Source organism: Bufo gargarizans, chromosome 9, assembly GCF_014858855.1.
Source record: "Bufo gargarizans isolate SCDJY-AF-19 chromosome 9, ASM1485885v1, whole genome shotgun sequence".
Classification (NCBI taxonomy): domain Eukaryota; kingdom Metazoa; phylum Chordata; class Amphibia; order Anura; family Bufonidae; genus Bufo; species Bufo gargarizans.
Window position 1 is genome coordinate 22,836,176 of NC_058088.1, and position 15,812 is coordinate 22,851,987.

General features: G+C 42.9%; 1 protein-coding gene across 1 annotated transcript in view; it reads right to left on the reverse strand.

The window, feature by feature from the left end:
• Positions 1 to 1,013: 1,013 nt before the first annotated feature.
• Positions 1,014 to 15,812, reverse strand: part of LOC122946209 (butyrophilin subfamily 1 member A1-like) — a 56,285-nt gene continuing 41,486 nt past the window's right edge. The window contains exons 2-8 of the mRNA XM_044305651.1: positions 13,737 to 14,087; positions 7,672 to 7,947; positions 7,412 to 7,528; positions 6,182 to 6,202; positions 4,479 to 4,499; positions 4,049 to 4,075; positions 1,014 to 3,951 (exon numbers count right to left, since the gene is read on the reverse strand). Of these exons, the coding sequence (XP_044161586.1) occupies positions 3,422 to 3,951; positions 4,049 to 4,075; positions 4,479 to 4,499; positions 6,182 to 6,202; positions 7,412 to 7,528; positions 7,672 to 7,947; positions 13,737 to 14,087 (1,343 nt within the window). The 3' untranslated portion in view covers positions 1,014 to 3,421. The remainder of the gene's footprint in view (positions 3,952 to 4,048; positions 4,076 to 4,478; positions 4,500 to 6,181; positions 6,203 to 7,411; positions 7,529 to 7,671; positions 7,948 to 13,736; positions 14,088 to 15,812) is intronic.

A 15,812-nucleotide genomic window follows, 5' to 3' on the forward strand; every position in this document is an offset into this window, starting at 1 on the left:
GCTGCAATGTAACAAAATACGAAAAAAGTCAAGGGGGGTGAATACTTTTGCAAGGCACTGTAGATGTCTGTAAATCTAGTGATTCGTTGCCCAATGCTAATGTGTGTAAAGCGCTGCGGAATATAGTAGCGCCATATAAGTGCATACAATAAGTAAATAAGGTGTAAGATCTAATGACGGAGAAGCTGCACCGGGATGTGCTACACTCTTTATATTACCGACTTAGGACATTTGGATACCTCTCGGCAATGGGGTAGTCATCGAAATTCCTCCACCAGGCAATAATAAGATACTGTATCCACATCACTATATGTAATAACACAAAATATTTGATATCCGGATACAAATTGCAGATCTGTCAGGCTCCATTGACTGCTATTAAAGCCTTGTGATGGATTTGGATGGAAAATGCAGACTCCGTCCGTCTTCCATAACTCCTGTCGAACAGAGGATATCATCTGAGCACATACTGTACAGGTATGGATTAATTAGTAGTGATGAGCGGCATAGGCAATATTCGTTTTCGCAAATTTTTGCATAATATTCGCAATAAATTTGCAAATTCTAGAATTTGCAATCTCCAGTCATTATTTTCGCAATTGCGCAAATCGGCACTAATGATGCATATATTTTTTGCGCAATACATGCAACTTCACATTTTATCAGGTCTGAGTAGATATTACTGATTGGTGCACTAAGTATTGTTGTGACATCACAGCACTATGTCTGTAGCATGTATGTATGGACAGCAGAGAAACAGTAATCCCTATCACACTACCTAACACCCTGCACTGGAACCTATCAGCTCCACTATATCACTATGTAACCTACACTGACTATCTCCTACTAACTATCTGTATTATATATGTGAGCTATAATTGGATAAGGAATAGGATCCCGATGAAAGCACAGAGCACAGCAATGTCACTGCTCTCTCTCTAAAAAACAGCAAAAAATGGCTGCTGGGGAGTTTCTTATATAGTAAGGGGTAGGCAACTTTCCTATTGGTTGCTAAGCTCTGACAAAGACATTGCAGCCTTCTCATTGGCCCACAAGCTAGAAGCAGGGAGGGTACTGATAAAAAAAAAAATCTAGAATATTCGCAATTACGAATATATAGCGCTATGTTCTAGATTTTCGCAAATTTTCAAAGGGCCGATCAACACTATTAATTATCTGACTGGAGTGTGACACTTTGAGCCTAGAATATTGAACCTTTTCACAATATTCAAATTTTAATTTGCATTATTGAAATAAATGAACTTTTGCACGATATTCAAATTTTTCGAGTTTCACTTGTACTGTATGCCCAGGCCAGGGTACTGCCCTTTTCGTATTGACTCTTAGTCTGGCAAATAGAAGGAGGTCCCCTTCTTTGAACCCATTGAGTTTAATGTCCTCCTCTCTCTCCCGGCATAGTGACCTCGGCACAGGTGGCAGAGCATGCTCATTACACTCTCACAAGACACAAATATTCTTTTGGGGTCACTTTCGACTGCAATTTTATCCCATCTTAGACAATGGGGGCATATCGCTAGGATATGCCCCCCTTGTCTGATTGGTGCGGGTCCCCACCTACAAGGAGAACGGAGCCGGGGAGAGTTGTAGCTGGAGGACCCGGGGTTTCCCGGGGTCTGTCCACCACCATGCGCAGCTCTCCGCCTCTCCCATTGAAGTGCATGGGAGCGCACTGCGCATGCGCGGCCACCGCTCCCATTCATTTCTATGGGGCCGACGGTAATAGCCTTGCCAGCGCTTGGATATTTTCGGCGGCTCTATAGAAATGAATGGAGGGCGGCTGCGCATGCGCAATGCGCCCTCCTCGACTTTCTCCGCCCCGTTCTCCTTGTAGGTGCGGGTCCCAGGGGTGGGACCCGCACCAATCAGACAATGGGGGCATATCCTAGGGATATGCCCCCATTGTCTAAGATGGGATAACCCCTTTAAGTCTTCTGCCCATGTCTAGAGTTGAGCGAACCTGCTTTTTTGCAGTGAATTACGTAATAGATTCCGTTATCACTGAATCCATCACGTAATTCAGTTCCGCAATGCCGTATAATACAGTTGTATGGTCAGTTTCAAGGGTTCGTTTCTGCTGGCCATACACTTGTATTATGTCAGCATGCCGGCATTGAATTACGTTATGGACTCAGTGGAATCCATTACGTAATTCACTTAAACCCTGAACCCGAACTCGAACCTGCCAAAAGGCAGGCTCGCTCTACTCTACCCATGTCCAGTCCAGGCAGTTTATCTAAAGCAGGCATCTCAAACTGCGGCCCTCCAGCTGTTGCAAAACTACAACTCCCACAATGCCCTGCTGTAAGCTGATACCTGTAGGCTGTCCGGGCATGCTGGAAGTTGTAGTTTTGCAACAGCTGGAGGGCCGCAGTTTGAGATCCCTGATATAGCATATCTCTGAACTGCACAGAATAAAACAGATTACAAGAAAAGAGTATTAGAATATGCCATAGTATGTCGTTTTGATTTGTACAAAAATATAGGTGATACATTGCCTTTATGAAATGTCTATACATTGTAATGTAGGATATTTACAGCATCATATCAGTCCTGGTTGGAGGTGTGCTTGTGGCTTCTGGTGTATAAATCACCCCCCACCATCACCTACCAACCAGATTCTTATGCGGCCGGGGGTGCGACTGCTACGTGTGCCCCCTCTATAGCCGCATCCCTCAATTTAACAAATCACAGCTGTAATGTATATATTATTACATCCAGATGCGCTGGTTCTCATTTTCCGTGTTCCTTATAGAAGACGCATCTGTATCTGTGTGTCCGCCATCCATGAGACCGACACGATCAGATTGACAAATGTCCCATATAATCCGATAAAGAGTCTTTTGAGATTCTTGTTCATCAGTCAGTACAGGTTACCGGAATGATCTGGAGATTCGAGATCCATCCTGGGAATTAAAGGGGTTGTTTGGCCTACACTAAAGTCCTATCCTCTGCCTCATATTAAAAAAAACTGTTTCTGGCCCCATTGTGCCCAGTTTTCTGGCCGCTTCCGGTACTGCAGTCAGGTACAGTTCATGCAGCTGTGACCACCTGTGATTGACGACAGTGGTCATAAGACTGAGTCATTTCCTGGTCCTGCAGTGACCAGAAGGGGCCGTGAGCAGTCACATCTGCTTGAACGATATGACAGCAGTGACAAACCTTTCAAGCAGATGTGACCACTGAGGCCTGTGATTGACAACAGTGGACATGGGACAAAGTCACCTCCTGGTCCTGCAGGGACTGGAAGCGACCTGGAATGAGGCAGTGGTGCAGGCATGGTGGGAGAGCAGACAGGTGAGTGTATTGTTTTTTTATGATGGCTCCTAGGCAGAACAACTCCTTTAAATTCCATGATTTCACAAAGAGGAGCTCTCCTTAAATATTTACATTCGTGAACTGATTATTGGTCTCTACCCCTTAACCTCAATTTGTTTCCATTTCTGCCCAACCAGAAAAAAGGTAAGACGTTTCCTCTACCATGTCCGACATTATTGAATGTATAGAGTTTGTCCCAACTCGTTGGATCATAAAATGTAATCTGCCGGGGCCCAGAAAGATTTAAGTAGACCCCAACTCGCTCAGGCTGTTCAATAGGCAAAGGGGCTTCTTGGTTGTCTAGAGCTCTAAAGTCTTCCATGAAACGGGAAATGCACCAAATATTTTCCTGAGGACGAAACATGTATGCATGTCCTTTTCTCTGGACCTCGGGGGAGGCCACTCCAACAGCCCATTCAAGACAATCCCCTAATTCAACTTCCCAGTAATGACAGCCACTGGAAAAGGCAGGTAGACCAAGGCAGCAACGCTCAGTTTCAAACCGGGAATTGGTTGGAGGTGGTGGGTCCATTGGTGGTTCATTCATGAGTGTTACAAGGCTGGGGTCAACAGACAGCTCAGGGTGGGCGGTCTCAAGACATAGTGTAATGTATTCTGAAAAGAGTAGGGTGAAATTCGGCTGGAGTAAAAAGAAGTAAAATGGTGATAGTAAATGAGTAGAAAACTGCAGGAGGCAAATATGGTCACTTACCCGGAGTCATAACAGCTTGCCTCCAGGCTACAGTAAAGAAATGGCAAAAACTTTATAACCAAGACATAAAATAACCAGTCACACATATGAATATTCAACTAATTTTAACTAAATAATTTTTGGGTGATATTGAAATTTTTATTTAATTGAGATTTCGAAACCCTGTTCAGCTACTTAGGGCCAAGGGGGATGGGGTGACATGAGCAATGTCAATGAACACAGGGAGATGGTGTGGTAATGTTCAAAAAGTATTTTTTTTACTCCAAAATGATGGTTTCTATTAAAAGTTTGAGGGCATTTGAAAGTTTAGTTTAGTTGACACTTCTGCATTTCAGCACATTCTGGACCTGGGGGAATTTTATTGTATCGGTGCCCAATTTTTGGATTTCTTTTAAATTGTCATCTATTATCTATGTCCTTGGAGACTTACCTACTTCAGAAGAGAGGTCATCTGTGAAAAGATAAATCATGTTAGACAGAATACATGTCTGGATACCAGTTACTGTACCTGGTTTGTATAGTATGATGATATATACAGGTCCTTCTAAAAAAATTAGCATATTGTGATAAAGTTCATTATTTTCTGTAATGTACTGATAAACATTAGACTTTCATATATTTTAGATTCATTACACACAACTGAAGTAGTTCAAGCCTTTTATTGTTTTAATATTGATGATTTTGGCATACAGCTCATGAAAACCCAAAATTCCTATCTAAAAAAATTAGCATATTTCATCCGACCAATAAAAGAAAAGTGTTTTTAATACAAAAAAATTTCAACCTTCAAATAATTATGTTCAGTTATGCACTCAATACTTGGTCGGGAATCCTTTTGCAGAAATGACTGCTTCAATGCGGCGTGGCATGGAGGCATCAGCCTGTGGCACTGCTGAGGTGTTATGGAGGCAAGGGATGCTTCAATAGCGGCCTTAAGCTCATCCAGAGTGTTGGGTCTTGCGTCTCTCAACTTTCTCTTCCCAATATCCCACAGGTTCTCTATGGGGTTCAGGTCAGGAGAGTTGGCAGGCCAATTGAGCACAGTAATACCATGGTCAGTAAACCATTTACCAGTGGTTTTGGCACTGTGAGCAGGTGCCAGGTCGTGCTGAAAAATGAAATCTCCATAAAGCTTTTCAGCAGATGGAAGCATGAAGTGCTCCAAAATCTCCTGATAGCTAGCTGCATTGACCCTGCCCTTGATAAAACACAGTGGACCAACACCAGCAGCTGACATGGCACCCCAGACCATCACTGACTGTGGGGACTTGACACTGGACTTCAGGCATTTTGGCATTTCCCTCTCCCCAGTCTTCCTCCAGACTCTGGACCCTTGATTTCCGAATGACATGCAAAATTTGCTTTCACCGAAAAAAGTACTTTGGACCACTGAGCAACAGTCCAGTGCTGCTTCTCTGTAGCCCAGGTCAGGCGCTTCTGCCGCTGTTTCTGGGGAATGCGGCACCTGTAGCCCATTTCCTGCACACGCCTGTACACGGGGGCTCTGGATGTTTCTACTCCAGACTCAGGCCACTGCTTCCGCAGGTCCCCCAAGGTCTGGAATCGGTCCTTCTCCACAATCTTCCTCAGGGTCCGGTCACCTCTTCTCGTTGTGCAGCGTTTTCTGCCACACTTTTTCCTTCCCACAGACTTCCCACTGAGGGGCCTTGATACAGCACTCTGGGAACAGCCTATTCCTTCAGAAATTTCTTTCTGTGTCTTACCCTCTTGCTTGAGGGTGTCAATGATGGCCTTCTAGACAGCAGTCAGGTCGGCAGTCTTACCCATGACTGCTGTTTTGAGTAATGAACCAGGCTGGGAGTTTTTAAAAGCCTCAGGAATCTTTTGCAGGTGTTTAGAGTTAATTAGTTGATTCAGATGATTAGGTTAATAGCTCGTTTAGAGAACCTTTTCATGATATGCTAATTTTTTGAGATAGGAATTTTGGGTTTTCATGAGCTGTATGCCAAAATCATCAATATTAAAACAATAAAAGGCTTGAACTACTTCAGTTGTGTGTAATGAATCTAAAATATATGAAAGTCTAATGTTTATCAGTACATTACAGAAAATAATGAACTTTATCACAATATGCAAATTTTTTTAGAAGGACCTGTAGTGTAGTAAACTCACCTATGGCCTGTTGGAGGTGCACTAAAACAGAGGAGAAGAACAAGATTACATCCCATCACTTGTCAAAGTCATTATCGTGAAGGTACAAATAAAGAAGGAACCTCCATGTGGCTATGTTTAATGCAGAAGCTGCAGTCAGACTGAGGACCAGTGGACTGTCCAGGTTTTCCTCAAGAGGTGAGGTCTATGTCATGGAAGAATTGTGACACTTGACGTATATTTGAGGGGCAGCTTTCAAGGATCATCATCATAGGGTGCCAACCTGGTCAGCCCGCAGTTCATAATCACAAAGCACAACACCATATTAGAAAAGAGGACAACACTGATGGACAATTTTTTGACCAGCAGGCAAAATGTACATCCCCTTAATCCCTTGCTATGCATCTGATAGTAATTGGGGAACTTGTCTACTTTTATGGTGCATTTCCACATAATGGAATCAATATCCATATACTGATATGTTTTGCAATGACAGATCAATAATATCATCCATCAAACGTATTTTTCAAGATGCCAACATTTAGTTGCATACCTTGAACCAGATGCAAGTTTTCTAAGGTTGGCCATAGACTTAGCTGTCAGCCAGATGCTTGTTATACACACGCTGCTTGGCTCTGTTGAGCGTGCATATAATGTGAATGGGCACCAGACATCTCTGGTGGTCACCTAACTCCCAGTCCAGTCCTTCATTCTTTCCCCTGACATTTGGCTTTGGAGGAAACAGAACATCTCCATAAACATTAGATGGTTGTCTGGTCACGCTGAAATCAACAGGTTCCGCCAACATTAATTTTATGGGTTTGGCCACCTTAAAGCATTGCTTCATATTGGGTGGAATGCAATATTTTCAAGGGATGGGTGTTTCAAAGATCTAACCCAGATAGATTTGGTATTTTGGCTCTGATTTTCATTTACCCAAACACATATTTGCTGTACTTGCCCTTTATAATATTCCTAAAAATGTCTTGTTATGCTTTTTCTATCAATGATTTCTGTACTCTGACCTGGAGGCCTATGTTACATTTCCCTATAGCACCCCTGCAGGGGAAAGAAGGCATTACATGATTCCCATGGAAATCAATGGACTGTTTGTGTAACGTAGGGACATAATGGGTCCTCCAGACTGGGATATGTTTTTTTGTAGCTGACCTCTACTCTCGCTACTAGATTGGAGTCCTGCAAAGGAGACCCCTTCCCCCCTATTAATTTATAATGCCTTTTAAGTCCCACCTTTTTGTTTGTGCTGCTTCTTAATGTACACAATTGTAATAATGACTCCCGCTGTCAATATCAGAAAGATGAAGATAAAAGCATAGGCCCACGATGAGAGACGAGGAAACATGTCCGCTGGGGGGGAGACAAAAAATGGTCACTGATATATTAGGATGAGCAATGGAATAAAATAAAGACTATGATGACAAGGTTGTGGCAGATGACAGATATGGTCTAGAGGTTGTAAAGAGGAAGTGGCCAAGTAACATGGGACTTACCTGCAATTTCCATATAAAGTCCAACTTCTTTTCCGGTCACTGGATGCCGCACTGCACCGTACACATGTCTATCACTGGGGCTTTTGAGTACTATTCTGCTCTCCAGTTGGAACAGACCATTGCTCTGGTTGTGAATATTCTCCTGGTCTGTGACCAGTTTGTTGCCATCCACTTCCCAGTGCATTTCTGGACTTGGGAACCAGTCTGACGTGATGAAAGAGATCCCAATGGAATTATCTTGCAAAGAGACCCCCAAGACAGGGATGGAGCCAATGCCTACAAAACATACAAAGCAAACATGTAGAAAGTCTGATGGAGAAGGGGGACCCTCTTCAAAACGTGTTGCCTTCTTATGCTTTTTATTCACTTTTAATACATTATTTTCCTGCTAGTAGCGCCCAGTAGTCCCAGTAGCACCCATGTCAAAAAACTAACTATAGTCAATGGAGGTGAACACTAATATTAGTTGTCTATGAACATTGCGGCATATCCTGGTTCCATAAAGTCAGATCAATTGTTGCTTTTGACCCCTAGTAGGGTTGAATGAAGACCTGTTGAGGCCTCGAGGCAAAACAATGGGGGAGATTTATGAAACTGTCTAAAAGAAGCAGACTCTAGTGTCTTGATATGAATGGCTACCACTGCCAGCTGTGACATCTCTTGACAGAATGATCAGCTATTTGCTGGGTTTAGGGGAGCCATACCCACAGCATTCATGTCAAAGGCACACGTGCCAACTCTCATGGGTAAAGGGGAAGCCTCCCGGACTCCCAGAAGAGCTCACAGCTCATGAAAGGCTGTCATGTCTATGCTGGGTTTTTGAAAAGGGAGTGTGTTCTCGAGTGTGCATAAGTTTGTGCCGAAACACGTCACATTTTTAATATGTGGCAATAATTGATTAATGCAAGAACACTACATGTAAGTGCCGCTTCTTCATTATCATAATCCTCATCTATATCTGATTGGGAGGGGTCTGGCACTTATGGCATATATTACATATTGGTGAGTTTTTCTGTCAGGCTGCTCAGCCATGATGGAATATCATAGGCAGGATCACATCATTACCATCTATTGTACAGTAGAGTAGTGATGCCCCTCAACCCTACTAGGCAGCTCTGCAAGTGGTGACAACCAGTCCGCCTCACACACTAGGACAGGCTGCTGACAACCATTTAAAGTCATTCCCAGAGAACCTCTTTAAGAACAAAGAGCCCAAGGAGGCACAGGAACAAGTAATATAAATAAAAAAACTCCAATATGTTGCCTCAATTGGTTGCCGTAGCAGGTCCCAAATGTGAAGTGGGCTCAATTCACAACGTGACCTTTTTGGGTTGAACCATCCAATTATACGTATACAGGCGAAGCACTGGATTCACCAGATTTCCCCCTTCCACAACAGCTCCTGTGAGACATCAAAAACCGCACCAATAGTGAAGCACTGTGCATACCATTCACCCGCACCATTCAATCCTATCCTACAATATCCCGCCAGGAGAACATCACTTGGTTCTTGCTGACCTATTCTGTACGATTGGGTGGACCCAACTTTATAACTCACTCCAGGAAATCTGGTGAATCCGGTGCTTTGCCTGTATACGTATAATTGGATGGTTCAACCCAAAAAGGTCACCTCATCTAAATATTAGGATTTTGCATGGTCCTACAGAAAAGCAAAGGAACAAGTAATGTTTGCATTAATAATTCATTCAACCAACGTCAATCATTTTATTATGTTTTTGGAGGAAATGACCTTTACGTGTTGGCAGATCTCTTTTGTATAAATAGTGTCTTGTGAGGAGGTAAAATGTCACATTAAAGATTTAGTGGTAATATTCACTATATGTCAGTAGCTTCACCTGCAAGCTGTGTACAGATATTTCCAAGCTGAAATCATACATTTGGCTACTCATTTATTGATGTTATTGGGGCCAAGGGTCAAAGCTGAAGCTTGAAGTTCATGGGCCCTAATGCACACTCTGTAACAGGGCCCCACCACCTACCATGTGCCATTTATAATGCTGGTGACCTTATACGGCAGATGGGCCTTTGGGCCTCCTCGGACACCAGGACCTAGTGCAACGGCTACTTCTGCCTCCCCTACATCTACACCTCATCAAGGATTGTTTCCAATGTCCGGTATCCGGGGTCGTTTAAATCTAATTTTAGGCTGAACTGAAGCCTTTAATCAAAGGCAATTCAGAAAGAAGTGAGATTAAGGCTAGCGGACTGACAGAATCAAAAGTCGAAAATTATCCAAGCAATTATAGACAACGGCAAAAATTCTCTCTTATGCTGCACACGTCATTAAATAATCATTTACCACTTAAAGGTTAGTTCTACTTAGAACCTGAAACTCTCCTCAATATCTCATTGCCTGAATTTTACACTCTCAACCTTAAAGCTGAGATCCACTATGAAGACCTGTTTGTTGGCCCCTTCAAACTGTAGAGCTATATTGACTACTATTGTGACTTGTTAAGATCTCCAGAATATTTTTATCCTGTGGAGCCACTATACTATAGTATGAGGACCCATCACATAGCGCTGCATAATCCCAACTTCATATACAAAAAGAATCAAAGGTGGCTATGATATTTACAGTAGTCAACCATGAAGGTTCACAGTTTTGGTGCCCTCAAAATTCAATTTGAAAGTAAGCATACCGTCATGTAGGGTAGGAGCCATAACTCTCTTTTAAAAAATCCGGTCCTCTAATACTTCTTTTTATCCAAATAAGGTTCTTGGGGCACTGTGGGTAGGGCTGCTCTGGGTCCCCAATGTCTTTTCTACCAGCTTTGAATCTTAGGGACTGTCAAACAAAAAAGAGGGGGAGGTTATTGGCATAGCGTTGGTGCACCAAACTAGGCGACCTCACCCATGGTGCATTTGAAACCTTGGCAGTATGCTTACTTTGAAACCAGAGATGACAGGCTTCCTTTAAGAGGTATCTGCAGAACATATGACTAATGATAGCAATTATCATAAGTGATCTCGATCTTTTAAAGTGGACGGATTACCTTGTATTGTAAGCAGATCTGTGCCTATGACCCTGGCTGACCTGTTCCATGTGCGCTTGGCAGCTGAAGGCATATGTGTTGGTCCCATGTACATATGTGCCCGCATTGCTGAGAAAAATTATGTTTTAATATATGCAAAAGAGCCTCTAGGAGCAACGGGGGCGTTACCATTACACCTACAGACTCAACTCTCTCTGCAACTGCTGCGCCCTCTCCACTTTGATTGACAGGGCAGGGAAGTGAAAACATCATCACGTCTGGCCCTGACTTCTCCTAAAGTCTCATGCTGCGCTGTGTGCTTCAGTAGGAAAGAGGCTCACAGTATAGAAGAGAACTGCGTGCAAGCCTCTTTCCTGTCCTGCACCTATCCCGGATACTGAAGTGCGCGATGCAGCGTTGCTCCTAGAGTGCCATTTGCATATATTAAGACATCATTTTTATCAGCAATGCGGGTATATATGAACATGGGACCAACACAGATGCCTTCAAGTGCACATGCAACAGGTCAGCCAGTGTCATAGGCACATATCTGATGACAGTTTTAATTCAAGGGCATGTGTGCATCCTGGGTGCAAAGATATCCCTGGAGGCTGGAGCGGGGAGTAACCCATTGGATGCCAACTATCCATAATGACCCATCCATTAGACACCAAGGTTATTCCTATCAACCACTTAACCAGCCTAGACCACCAGGACTATACTGTATTAACCACTAAACATACACTTGACCATCATGAATATAAAGTTTAACCCTAAAGGGCATATGTCAGCACAGAGGATAATACTTATAAAAGCCAATTTCCCCCTTCATCCAACTAGATAGCCAAGGACATTATTATTCATTCCTAATCCACCCTAGACCACTAGGAGCATTTAGTATTAACCCTTATGCCTTCCTTAACTGCCAAGAAAACAGAATAGCTAAAGTTTTGAGAGCTGTCGTCAATGTATCCTGATAAAAAGACAATGCTGAAAAAGTTGCTGCTTGCACCGATCAGCTTCTCCCACCTGTATAATGCGTGTGTTAACTTGACAGGTCAAAAATGACTGCACAAGGGGGTGACCAAACATTCTGTCTTTCTGGTGACCGTAGTGAAAATACTCACATTAGGTCCATAAAAGGTACCAGATCTCTGTGCCCCTAGACAAATGTTAATTGGACTGTAAGCCACTCTGCTAAAAATTTCAAATAACTCAGGAACTCTGCATGAGGCAAATGGAGTTCTTGTAGAACCACAGCATCCATGCTGTCACTCTGCCAAGGCTGGTGTTTCCAGATCGGTACCATGCCATACAGTCTACCTAATGTACGTATTATGATCTAATATTAATTCTCTCAATGTGTATTCTGAGGAAAGATATCTGCAACTGGAAACTTTCCAATAATTATATGTCATTACAATCCATGTGTCAAGGATGCGGTGTGGGAGGAAAACTCCACACCGAACACAGGAGGAAAGGGGACAAGAACTAGGCCTGGAAACTAGGGTAAAGGAGAAGGTCACCTCCTGAACAACCCTAATCCAAATCCTTACAACCTATCAGTATGAACTGACCTCTATGGTAGGAAAGTTCATACACAGTAACCTAGAGCCCTAACACACCCTGTAGGGCCCTAGTATAGCAACATGACTTGAGACCCCCTATTTCTCCACCAGAAGGTTGAACTGGAGTCTCCCTCAGGCCTAGATACAAAATTAAATACAAAATACAAATAGGGAAGGCGACACTTAACTTCCCATGGAGCAAAGGCAGCGCCAGGAGCTCAACCGAAATCCAACAACCAGCTAGCCCAGAGTCCAGAAACTGAAGCTATAAACTGCACCCCCAGAAGGTGTAAGCACTAATAAATAGGGGAAATTAAATGACCAAACCAACAACACCTGCAAGAGGTGTGGTCATTACCAAAACAACACAGACACAAAAGATTCACAAGGAACCAGTCAGATTAACCAACATGTTGCCAGTCTCTCTGATCTCCTAGCACATGTCATGGGAGTGCCCGGGACATCATGCATATTTGGAACCGATAAGATCTTGTTGGTTCGCTCATAAAGCTTGAGGGTTTCAGAATCATCTACTTTCCTTTCTTGCAAGAAGCTCTGTGACTTGTGAAAATGGCTCTAGGAACTTGCAATCAAAAACATTCAGGAATGGAACTCTGCCAAGATTATCAGTTGCCAGATGGGTCAACCCACTTAATGTGACATGCCATAGCCCAAAAACCCAACATAGATCTATGTACGTAAATACCTGACTACACCTGTACACTCCCTTTCCCACAGCAGCTACTTCACTTTCTGCCTCACTAGTTGTGCATTCTGATGGGTATGACAAGTGCATTCGACTGAAAGGTCATGAAGATCATGGAGATGAAGAACTGCAGAGAGATGTTTTTGAGAATTCAAAGTAGGTGAAAAGCTGCTGGTTTGCGAATAGACATCAAGGATATCTGCAGTCATAAATAATCATTTTCAAGTTCAATTTATTTATTTTTATTAAATAAAATTCAAATGTCTCCAAATAAAAAAAAGTATGCATTAAATTTGGTTCTATTCCCGCACAGCTGAGGGATCTCCATCATCGGTATCTCCTGCCGTTCTCTGTTGCATTGTTGGCTACAATGGATGGTGATAGTGACCACAGCAGCCCATCACTTGCCTCAACTAGGTCACTATGCACAATACTTCACTGTGTATGAAATGTTGCCTGCGATGTTCACATGGCATCAGATGGAACCCAACATAAGTCAATGGAAGAAAAATGTATGCTACCATTGAGAAGTTAAAAACTTAAACAGAAGACAAGACGAGGCGGGTCTTGAAGTCTTTTTGCTGCCCATGGTGGAAACTGCCATATCTCCCCAAATATTTTTGATGAGAATCAGCAATAGACTGTGGTGACCTCATGTCATGGAATGTGTACCCATGGACGGACATTCTGGAGAAACCTAATTCCTACCTTTCCCCACAGGTGGTGTACTGTTGGCTGGGGGAACATTTGGTAACTTATTATTAACAATAATGACACCTATTCTCACACACTTACCTATGACAATGAGCTCTATGACCACTTCTTTATAAGCTTTGCTGCTGATGTTTTCCACCAAACAGTGATACATATCTGCGTCAGAGAGGCTGACATTGTGCAACATCAGAGTGAGGTCTCCAGTGTCAGGTTGTGATCGGAGAACTGTCCGTCCACTGTACTCAGGACTCTGCCGCTCTTTGTCCTCTTTCCCATTGCTCATTAAGAATAATGTTGAGAGGTACAGAGAGCGAAACCAGTGCACTTTCAATTCGGAAAGACCCTGTGAAGACGACAAGGTGCACGGCAAGAAAGTATCTGAGCCGACTTCTGCTACTTGTTTTGTGTCCTGAGTTTTTAGATGAAATTGCCCTGGAAAAGACAGAGAAACTAATGAGATCAATGACACTTGACACCTGTAGCAGTTATCTCTACATGTAACGGACCAATGTAATATTTATGGCCTATCCTTTAAAGAGGTTTGATCATACGCTGTTTCGGTATCTCATATTGACTTTAATTAGGACGCGTGGACATCTTGGAGGGCAGTTCCTTGCTATCTGAATGGCTGCCATGTAGCACTACTTTTCCCCTAGAGTGAAAATTGTAGTGTGTCAGGAGTCAGACCTGCAATGGCTCTCATGTGTATCTGGTGCATGAAATTTGTGAACTGCCACTTTTCGGCAGGAAATGCAACTTGGTAACCCCATTCTTGGGACTGTAGAGGGTCCAGCCACTGGAGGTCCATGGAAGATGTTATATTGTGGGAAGTCCTGTGAATTGTCTCAATTGACCGTGTACATCAATGGTGAGATCTTCATTGCTTATTATGGCCAAGCAATGATATTTTGCACAGAAACCATATCAAACCTATTGGCGTTAAAAAATTAATATTTTTTCATATAGGATGACTGATCTGGACTCCTTGACTGAGGATTATAATATCAGATGGTGACAAGTACGGACTGTCACCCGCCGGCGGCCGGATAAAGTGTACATCATCATACCTCCTGACAGTGGGATGAGACAAAAGATTCATTTCTGCTTCCAGTACATTGAGACTAAGATAGTGCCGAGGGCACAGAGCTCCGTACTGAGCCTGTCAGCCACTCCTGCTATCTCTGTTCTCTGCACCACAGCGGGAGGTCAGCTGGAAGAATAGACACGACCACGTAAAGCCAAATAGCCAGTCATATAAAATGCTGAGGGATTGTGCTACCTGGATACCAGAACTGTTCTATTTGATATTTTTTGTTATAATGAGATTATTTTTTAATACAAATTTCTGAAAAACACATTTAAATGTAAATTAAAGGGGTTATCCCACGAATAATGTAAAAAATTAAAATCAGACATAATGTAGTCCATGATAATGCTTTTTAAAGAAAGCTAAAACCAGCCCTGTACTGACCATGGATCCAGAGCTCTACCCATTCATTGCTCTACTAGATTTATATCAGGCTGGCAGCTCAAGGGGAGTGTCTTTTCTGCTGCAGCTAACGAGGCGTGTCCATGCTTTCCCTATCACAGCTCAGGGGGCGTGTCCATGCTTTCCCTATCACAGCTCAGGGGGCGTGTCCATGCTTTCCCTATCACAGCTCAGGAGACAGTTAAGCGGTGAAACTGAGCATGTGCGACCTTCTTAATGAGCTGGTCAAAGAAATAAGAAATTAAGTGGCACTATACAGATACATTTTATTGAATAAATCAGTGGCTATACAAATTTTTTTATTACATGCAATTACAAAAGTATTCAGATCCAGGTACTTGTTCGAAAACTGTTGATTATTTTTCACGAGACAACCCCTTTAAAATGCAACCCCCCCAAAAAGAGTTCTGTGGAGCAATCTATTGGCCACCATTGTAGTAATGAATGGGGTTGGCATCCAGACTCCTGAATTAGAAATCTGCCTAGTTATCTAGTGATATAGTCCCCTGATCTTGTATTAATTGACACCGGGCACATTGGTCTTAGGGTTAGGGTTAGGGTCAGTGCAGAACACTGAAATTGAAATGTTTTCCAAATTAAGAAGACACCCAACAATAAGGCTCTTAAGGCCCCTTTACACTGCTAAATCTTCGGGCAGATTATATCTA